Below are 10,728 nucleotides of genomic sequence, written 5' to 3' on the forward strand. Positions count from 1 at the left end.
TATGCACCTGGAAGCACGGATGTACATACACACATAGCAAGCATACATACATGTGTTAAGGAATAACTGCTTGAGTATAAGTATGCAGCAGCTACTATTAAGAGAAAAAAATTGTTCTTAATGTATTGCATTGAGAAACACGTTCTCTGAACTAAAATGCATGCTGCACACAATTTTGCTCAACACTTTCACACTCAACACTTTTATAATTACATTTACGCACCGTATTTGGTGGCCAAGTATATTTACAAAACATATTAACCCTTGTGCAGTATTTTGAGCAATCTTTTGATCGTTATATCAAATTAATTTTTCACCTTGGATAAAATAGTGCCAGAATGATGTGGAAGAAATTACCCAAAAATGGTCAAAATACTGCACAAGGGTTAAATGACAGAACTCTGCAATTGTTTTGGCGCACAGAAATCAAAAAGAATCAAAGAAAGGATTCAAATACTCCTCATTTGTAGCATAAACGACACTGGGAGTAACCTTTATAATTGTGTAACATTCGGTAACATTCCATTGCCAAATGTGGGTTAAGCTTAGGATACGGCATGTACAGTACCTGCACGCGGGCATGCTGACGCAGATACTTGAGGTAATGAAAAACAATTGAAGAAAAATAGGATTTTAATTGAATGAGCTTCCTGCCAGAGCCTCAGGGCACACACACACATACAAACGAATATGTGTGTGTGGTTAAACACTGACAAGTAAGAATGCACAGTGGTTAGAATGCGTTCTTTTAGAACAAACGCATTTTTGAGCAATGATTCCCAACCACTATGCCAGAAGAAATCATCCAGTTTTACCATTTGCAGTACTACGAGTAATGCATCCCTTTATCTATGTCAGCGACTTATAATGACAGACTAAATGTACAATTCAGATATTCATACTCCTAATTCGTATTTTTGTCTTCACGTAATAAAGGATGGGCATCCGGTGTCCGTCGCACACACTCAAACAGGCCCTCGCTTCATTTCGGAAAATCAAAGCGTTTACTGTTGTTGAGCTGTTGGAAGGTGTAATACCGGCGTTAACCACAGGGTGGCAGACATTTTGGAGCTGTACAAACATATCGACAAACATTTGGCAGTAATTATTTTAAAGGAATGCAAGCAATTTGCCGGATTCTCTCCACAATTTATATTTAGCCCTTGTAGCATGATTTTACAAATGATTGAAATTCCTTTGTTTTGTTTTGTTTTTATGATTCAAAAAAAATCTATGGGAAAAAACACTGGGTAGCTGAAATTTCCAGCAGATGACTAAAACGTGTAACATTTCAAAATGCAACGATTCTGACATTTCTATGTGATTGCAGCCGGACGTGCGAGATTTTGTGTACAAAAAATAATCATTGTCCGAATTTTGGACCATATAAAATCATTATACAGTGGACTCCCAGTCTACGACGTCCCTGTCTTACGTTTTTTTTTTCAGCTTACAACGTGGAACGTGACGTTTTTTGTCCCCTCTTTATACCATTTTTTTTCGTTACGACAAAAACGCCTCCTCAAACATGAAGTCACCAATTATGTCACAAAAATGCTGGTCTGCTTTTGGTTAGCGGCACGACTCCCTAAAATTCTGGTCTGCTAATGGTCAGCGTCACGGTTTCCAACATTAAAGCTTTGTTTGTCAGTGAGTGCTTACAAAAACGTATTTATAGAGCATTATATTGCTTAATTCAATCTTGCTGGAGATAAATAAATCCTTTCTATATTTTTTATTTATGATGTTAATTGTATTCATGTATATTATATATACGTAGCACTCACTATACTATTTTGATACCTTTTTTTTTATGTATATACCATTTTTATGTTTCTACCTGGGGTTTAACACGAATTTGGAGAATTTGCGGTACGATCCCAACCGCAAAACAGATTGATCTCGTAAATCAGGGGCCCACTGCAATTACAATTTTTGAGAAGTGTTTCAATAGGATTTATTTCATTGATTTTCCTGCAATTTTTGCGACATTCCGTTGAGCGGTGGTCAAACAATGTCAGCAAACAGAAAATTCTTTGTGGACTTGTGTTTCACCTCAAGACAGTAGGTGGCGATGGAGACCAGTTAATGACAATGTCTTAACCCTTGTGCAGTATTTTGATCTTTTTTTTGTGGTCATTTTCTTCCACATAATTCTCACTGCATTTTAGCCAAGGATTGACATAATGTGACAAGTGGCTGAGCCATGTTGAAATTTCAGCTCCCTAGTGTCCGCTTTGTTTTCTGCTTGACGTGAAAGGCCTTTGATGTAAAGATCAAAGTACTGTATTGGAGAAAATACCAACATGTATACAAATTTAATAATTGTAAATGTATGCTGTGAAGTTGGACACCATAAAAGCAAAAGGTCCAGCAAGCTACTTTACACATTTTTTAATTTGTTTAAAAAAATCAAGTTTGTCTATCAGGCCTCTCCTGTCATATTTTGTGGGTGTGATGCCATAAATATAACATTTGACAGTAATGTATTGTTTACATTCATAAGGGCCATGTATAAAAAAAAAAAAAAAAAAACATGACTAATGATGCCCAGTGTCAACCCGCAATTGAATCACTTCAAAACAGCCCCAGGTTAATCATTATACATAATAAATATAAAACATCTCCAATAATGACAAAATATACTGTTGTAAATTTATTTACACGTCTCTGTGTGGTCCAGTCTGAAAATATCCACGTCCTAGCAAATTGTTTTATTCCAGGGAAACCCTAAATAAACTCGGTTGTCCATCTACATCTTCAATCCTCTCCTCCTCAAGTCCTCCCTGGCTTCCTTGATCTGTTCCTGGAGCTCCTGCGCCGCTTCCTGGCAGTCGTTAAAGGTGGCCACCCGGAAGCCCACCGTGGCCAGTGAGAAGCAGCCGAATGACACCAGCAGGTACAGCGGCATGGGCAAGGCTACCTCCCGGTACGTGTGAGGGATGTTCAGGTCCAGCGGGTCGAAGGCGACGAGCACCCAGACTACCAGCATCACCGAGATCCCGAACAGCCATTCCATGAATTTGGTCATGATGAATAATGGACCTGAGGGACATCACAAAAAGTAAGAATAAGACTGGACGGTTAGCCTAGCTTTAGCATATCGTTCAAATTGGCTGTTTTAACTGCTAAACGGAGACTATTTAATATCTTATCCATCGGGTTATGATTCAATAAAAATGAAGTATCATTTGGTGTCGAGGTTGTGCGTAATTATCTCGTAGATTTAAGAAAAATCACGACCTAATTCCGAAATATACGTACCTATTGCTTTTAGCCACGCCAACGCAGTTTAGCGCATGTAGATGACGTCACATCACCGAAGTGATGTGTTCTGGGTATTGTAGTTAAGCAGCCTCCCTTGTAAAAGTCACATCAGAAGCAGGTTTTCTAAGCCTAAAACACACACAAGTGACACAATTTAAAAATAGAAACTTATAGCAGTGATTGATACGCTGGATAACTATAAAAATACTCAACAATATCATTATAATGGTTTCTATTTTATTTTTAGTCTCCCTCTCTCTATCCAATCTAACTTGCTGTCTAATATGGTAATGATTAGACTATAATTAGATTGAGTATAAACAGAACAGAGAGAGAGAGAATGTTCATTCCAAATGCTTTCAACAATGCTAAAAAAAAAAAAAAAAGTAATTTGGCAAATGGGTTTATTATTAGGCTCTTGTTAAAAGTCATTAGCAAAGGCTAATGTGGATTCCCCCCTAGACTAACAGTTCCATTAGAGGGGCCAGTCCAAATCAGATTTTGCTTGTGTGTTCATGGGGTTAATGGTTGCCCCCCCCCCCTCCCCTCCAGTCTTGAGAGAGGGTGGAAGGTTGTTGTAAGGGTGTCAATGTTTACAGTTTGTCTGCACCGGCGTTAATCGTGTTAAGTTACCGTCCCTGCGCTTGCTTGACTGAGAGGCTCAGCTGTTTGTTTTGGTCTGCTTGTATTTGTGTCTATTGAAAATGAAAAGATTATGGAAAAAAAAAGTTTAAGTGACCATACATGAGATGAGGATTTCAGATGGATTGTGCGCTGTGCTGATTTATTTAAAATTAATATAGGATCTAAACAGTGAAGACAAATGAATTCATATGTGTTGTAATAGTGCTATCACGCCTCACGTTAAAAACAGCTGGGATTTTCTTTTCTTTTCTTTTCTTTTTTTTAATTTTAGTTTATAAAATGATCATTTGATTAGATGGGTAAATTAATTCCAACATTATAACCAGTGTTTGAGGCATTGCTTTGAAATGATTACATCAATAATTCTAATAAATTCTAAATGTTACTTTGGGATTGTACTTTTAAAAAAAAAAAATTAGTATGACAAAAAAGTTCAAAAATATTGGAACTTGAAACTTTTTTTTTTAGTATTTTTTTAGTTTCAGTTTTTCCGAGGAAGCGTTTTCTTTTAATTTAAAAACAATTTACAAAAAAACCCTGAAAAACAGCAAAAGATACTTTGAAAAACAAAAAACATCAGTAAATATTTACATTCTCTTTATGTTATAATTTTAAAAAATTAAGTGGTTAGGAATTGTTGTTCTTTTTTTTTAAGTTCCTCTACCGTCCATAAGAGCAGTTTAGGTATAATGATTTTTTATATACAATAAACATCCATGTAATCATTCGTGGTGTTTGTTTTCAAACATTTATTCAGATAATATTTATATTCAACTACCCTTGTTAACTCATTCAGTGCCAGGGACGTATTTTCACTTTTTTTTTACGAGTCCGGACATTCAATTCCAGATACTTAACTTCTAAATCTGTAGTTATGCACATTAAGGATATTAATTTCCAAGTATTAAATTGATACTTAACTATCTGAGATTGAATGTCTGAATTCTTAAAAAAAAAAAAAAAAACGTGAAAATACGTCTCTGGCATTGAATGAGGTAAAGTAGACTTTTTCAAATCAAAGTTGGACTCCTGAGCCGTTTTTAGTCCTATAGTGAGAAGGCTAGCAGCTCCCTAAAATCTTTCCATATTTTTCCACATTTTATTTGACCATAAATCATAAAATATCGCCAGGTTTCCCTTTCCCATATGCTAAGCATTTTATCTACAGAACCCCATATATGATTTGACTCCAGGTGGAGTTGGATCTCCCCATACGCCTTTTCAGCCACGCATGCATGCATCATATACGCCGCCTGTTCTGAGCTGCAATGCGAAGCCCGCGCGTGTGTTTTTGTGCGCGTGTGTGTCCCACTTCGGGCGGAGAAACGCTGGCTTCTTTTCCCAGCGCGCTGCCAGCTCGTTTGGCCGTTCCCGTGTTCCGGCTGAGAGCGAAAGAGAAAACGAGAGCTTTGGCAGACGGCGAGCGGCCCGCGGGCTTTGTGGAGAAACTCCACTGAAAGACATCCGGGGGAAAAAGATGGAGGACATGTGGGCGAAAGCGGAGAGGGGGTGAGCGTTTGCAGGTGCGGCTCGAACAAGCGGCGACCTTTTAATGGCGCGTGAAATCCAGCTGTTCCTTATGCCGATTTGATCTCAGTCACCCGAGCGACACCTTCAACCCCGCCCGAGGGGCCGGGACAACGCGGAGAATTTTACGGGACGAACGTAGAGGAAACCGGGGATGGAAAATAGATCTCAAAAGTTAAGGAAAATGTAGCGTTCATCCTTCATTTAGGAGGGGCTTCAGGCTGAACCCCCGGCTCCACCCCCCCGTGAAATTTCCGGAATTTTCAGCGCCGGCGCTTGTTTAAATCGCCAACGTGAAAATATGCTCTTATAGTTCTGGTTAGTACACGAGCAGCAAGGTTTTGGAGCCGTATTTTCAAGGAAGGCCTTAGTCCGGCTCGGTTCTCAAACGAGGGTACGTGAAGACACCTCATTCAATCCCAAAGACGTATTTTTACGTTATTTTACAATGTAAACAATCACAGGTACTTAATTTTTTGTCAAGCGTTATATATGGCAACCCCCCCCCCCACACACACACACACACACACACGCCAACCATAAATCAGTACAGTATTAGTATACCTAAAATTGTATCTTTTTTTTAACATCGGCAATAAATATTATGGTTACTTTTGGTCTGCCTCCTGAATAGTAATTGAAAAAAAAGTTTTGCATTACACTTGAATGCAAAATGAAATCTTATTTGATTGATTGAATAATAGGATTTGTACCTTTAGTTAACTGTGTAAAAATAGAGGCCCCTTTATTCCTTTGTGATGCTGTGGCAGGAACTGTACTTCTTTTCAAATTAAGAGCAAATTATATGGAAGATGAAGCAACTAATTGCTAGCTTTTGTTTTACTGATTCCTGATTTTTTTTAAGTTTTATACAAATATGCATTCTAGCCAGTGGCCATTTTTAGAACAGATTATGTTTTTTTTTTTTTAATTCCTCACCCAAAAACGCTTTGCGCTGGTTGATTGCGGGTGAAAAAAGAAATAGAACCATTATGTTACGATCTCTTTTTCGAGTTCCCTCCTCACGCTGATGAAGTTCACTTACGAGATTTGTGTGAGAACACGCCTCTCATTTCGAAACCTTTCATCAAGCTTTTAGCCGGGGGGGAGGCGCAGAGGTCAGCGAGAGGTCAAGTGTGAGCACCATCTTTCGGCAACAGTAACAACTGTTTCGGCTTCTCCCCATGCAGGAATGCCCCCCCCACCCGCCCCCCACCCCCACCCCCACCCCGTCCTCGCTGCTGTCCTGAAGAATCCCATCACCCCCCCCCCCCCCCCCCCGCCCCCCGCTTTGTTTGTTGACCTTTCCAAGATGCCGTCCCGCATTATCTTACACGCACGGCAGCGCCGACGACGTAAAAGCTGCTGACAAAGGACAAGCTGGACCACGTCCCCCTCCCACCCGTTTGTCCTCCGACGTCCCTTCTTATCTGTCCCGGTTGCCCTCTCGCGTTAGCGTTATTGACGGTGGAGCGGATCGGTTAAGAAAGTTCCCCCGGAGACCTCGCGCGATGGTGCGCGCTATTGATTACGTATTCAAGCGGGTCGGAGCGGCAACAACTCGTCTAGACCGGATCGAACCCGCCCCGGTGTCGTTTCCAGGGATGGGCATCGCGGCTTCCAAAATGGAATCCACTCGCGCATCGATTGCGTTGTTGACACTGCGAGCATAAGCGGCTTTGGGAGGATTGAAACGAAGACTTGATGATCTCTTCCAAAAGTTCGGATCGATACTCGAGTAGCAGCAATTTACCTGTGGATGACCCAGTTTATGTCCCGGTCGGATGGGACTAGGAAGGTTTTGGAGTCCGTGAGTTCTCATTAAAATTCTACGCCGGTGGTTTACGTGGAGGCATTTCTAGCAGTTTCTGCAGGTATCAGAAATCAAATCCGAGTCGTTCAATCCCAAAGACGTATTTTTACGTCTTCAGAAAATCCAGTCACTCAATCCCAGTTATTCCATTTTTTTTTAAAGTGTTTAACTAAAAGGCTTAAAAATGGCTAATATTAAATGAGTTATGTACTAAAGGTAGGAAATTCAGTTTTAAAGTAATCAAATACTTTATTCATAAAAGTTATTCATTACTTTTGCTGTAGTACCTAAAATGAGGTTCTTTATTACTTTTATTACCTTAAATAATTTTAGTACTTGAGTTCCTAAAGCAATCAATTACTTAATACAGTAAAGTAATTAATTACTTTTGGCATTTTAGTTCCTAATAAAAGGCACTTTAGTACCTCTATTAATTGATTACTTTTGAACTCAACTGACTAAAATAATCAATTATTAATGCATTAAAGTAATCACTTACTTTTAGGACTTAGTATCCAAACGGAAGGCACTTTAGTACCTAAAGTAATTGATTACTTTACCTAAAGTAATTGATTACTTTAGTACCTAGGTTCTGAAAGTAATCGATTACTGAATATGTTAATGTAATGAATTATTTTTGATAGTTTAGTACCTAAAGGAAGGCACTCTACTACCTAAATTAATCGATTACTTTAGTACTTTAGTGCCTAAAGTAATCGTTTGTTTAATACATTAAAGTTTATCAATTACCTTTGGTACTTTAGTACCTAAAAGAAGCCACTTTAGAACCTAAATAAATTGATTACTTTAGAACTTAAGTGCTGAAAGTAATCATTTACTTAATACATGAAATTAATCAGTTACTTTTGGTGCTTTATTGGGGACACAGGTACTTAAGGTAAGTGAGTACTTTAGTTCTTAAGATGCTGACCAATTCAATTATTTCAGTACTTTTAGTTGAAATACTAGTACTTTTAGTATCTAAAATAATTCATTACTTTAGTTCTTAAATACCAGTGCAATCATTTTACTTTAACATCAAATTCATTATACTAATTAATTGCTTTGTACTTTGAACTTATCAATTACTTTTGTTACTTTAGTTTAAAGGTAGGACTTTTATTTTAGTATCTGAAGTAATTAATGTTTTTATTGTTTTTACACCTAAAACTCTAGCACTTTTAGTACCTAATATTATTGATCACTCTAGCACTTAAGCACCAAAGTAATTAAATACTTTAGCACTTAATTCATTAACTACTTAATTCTTAATTACTTAACTTGCCAGCCATTTTAGACACTCCACTTGAAAACTATGAATTTATGTATAAACGACGATTCATTCGATCAGTCGGTTCCAGAATTTAATTCATTAATTCCTCAATTTTTCCTTCAGCTCTAGTCGTAATTATGCAAGGACCAAAAAAGAGGACAAAAATGAAAACATCAGGGATGAAACTTTGGAAAGAAAACCTGCAAATTCTCCTTTTAAAACATAAGCATGTCCACCTTAAGCGTTGAGTGCGATGGAGTGGCGGACCGATCCGCCGTTGATCACTCGGAGTGCATCGCGGCACTTCATGCCGAAATTGCAAAAAGGTCAAGGATTCAAGGATTACGGCTTTGCGCCCGGCGCCGGGTAAACCCCTCAAAAGCTGATTGGGACTTGGCAGACAGTCTGCCGTTGGCCGTAATAAATCAAGTTGATTAGACCGCTGCTCTGTCTGCTCTTGCGGGATAGATTTGCCGCCCCCCAAAAAAGTCTCTTAACTCTACTTGACCCCCACTGAAACAGGACCACCCTGCCGCCCGCCTCCAGGCACCTGCCGACCTTTCACCCCTTCACTTGCTCAGCATCTGGCAGGTGACAGGGACGAGCGAAGAAATTATGGATTGACCCGGTTAAATTAAGTTTTTTCAACGTTATTTTTTTTATACTGTTCCATCCAAATCCCTTAAAAAAATAGCTGTCGTCATCGGCACTCCTCATTAGGGATTCCGTTTACGTCCTTACTCGTCATTGGCACTCAAAGTGTTAAATTAAAGCGGGAGTCACTCCTAAAAATTATTTTACAATACAGTAATCCCTCGTTTTTCCCGGTTAATAGGGATTGGAACCAACCCGTCATAAGTGAAAAACCACCAAGTAGCGTCACACCACACCCGACGGAATTTTCATGCGTGTGTATGTGCATACCCGATTTTTTTTTTTAAATGTGAAAAGTACATGATTAAGACAAATATTACTGCAGGGCAGATATTTACAGAAATCTTAAATTATTACACTTCATGCAGTAACTGTACTGTTATCCCTTCCGATCCCTTTGGCTGTACTCTCACGGAGAGCCACGGTTATATTATTCGTGCCCAGAAGTCTAATTAGAGTAAAGCCTGTCGCTGACCAAACATGATAACGATCAGTTTACACTTGAAATTCCAATTTTTTACGAAAGAAATCTAAGTAAGAGATTCACTACGCTTCGGTGCAGCGCTGCTCTTTCCTGCCCTCCCTTCGTTCCTAAAAGCCCTTGTGAGTTTCATGAGGGAGACGGACACTCCTACAAGACACGTGATTGGCTCCCGGCGTGACCATTGACCAATGAGGGCAGGAGTTGTAATCTACTCCCGCCTCAATTCATGCCCTCATTGATCAATAGTCGCGCTGGGAGCCAATCACGTGTCTTGTAGGAGTGCCAAAATTGCCACCCCATGAGATGCATTAAAACTGGTTGATTTTTATTTCGCCAAATGTTTGGACACTGAGAAACCACCATTTTGAGGGAAAACGCAAAAAATAAAAATACCTGCATATTATTCAGTTTTATCCCCTATTTATCCCGTATTTCAACTTCAAAAAGCAAGTTTCATAAGAAATAACTTGAAAAACAAACCCACACCGTTTTTTTTATTCTTTTTTTTCATCCTTTTCTTCAATATTCCACAAACATAGTTTTTATCAAAATGCAATATAAGACTAACGGGCACCCAAAGAAAATTTTCGGGTTTTGGACTCCCCATTTAAACTTAATTCCCACAATAAAACACATACAAATTTACAATTTTAATAAAAAAATCACATTGACAAGATCACAGGCAGTTTTTTTGGGGTTAGGGATATGATAAAGTAGGGTTATGATAAGTATGATAAAGAAAGAAATCATTCTAGACTACACAGTGTGTTCTTTTCATTCATTCCTATATTTGCTGAGCCCGAAACGGAATCCCGAGTTGCTACATCGCAGCGGCCCGACGGGAATTAGCCACGACATCCAGATTACTCACTCCGGGTTTGCGTTCTGATCACGACACCTGTGATGTATGCACAGCTGGTCCGGACAGAGCCGTTCAGGAAGTGTGTGCTTTACACATCCCCTGCTGACATTCCCATCCGACAGGGCACTTTTTTTTTTTTTTTTTTTTCACCGCACCTGGAATTTTAACTTAAGCGTCCCACTCAGCAGGTTTCCTGCGCGGTA

The 10,728-nt window shown here is 39.0% G+C and overlaps 1 protein-coding gene across 1 annotated transcript; it reads right to left on the reverse strand.

The window, feature by feature from the left end:
* Positions 1-2,379: 2,379 nt before the first annotated feature.
* Positions 2,380-3,316, reverse strand: dpm3 (dolichyl-phosphate mannosyltransferase subunit 3, regulatory). The gene is made up of 2 exons (XM_088405452.1): positions 3,265-3,316; positions 2,380-3,045 (listed from the first exon to the last, which is right to left on the reverse strand). Exon 2 carries the CDS (start codon positions 3,029-3,031, stop codon positions 2,753-2,755), a length of 279 nt encoding a protein of 92 aa, XP_088261578.1. The 5' UTR covers positions 3,032-3,045; positions 3,265-3,316; the 3' UTR covers positions 2,380-2,752.
* Between the last annotated feature and the right edge of the window lie 7,412 nt (positions 3,317-10,728).

This window comes from Hippichthys cyanospilos, chromosome 21, assembly GCF_059441005.1.
Source record: "Hippichthys cyanospilos isolate Australia breed blue-spotted pipefish chromosome 21, RoL_Hcya_1.0, whole genome shotgun sequence".
Taxonomy (NCBI): domain Eukaryota; kingdom Metazoa; phylum Chordata; class Actinopteri; order Syngnathiformes; family Syngnathidae; genus Hippichthys; species Hippichthys cyanospilos.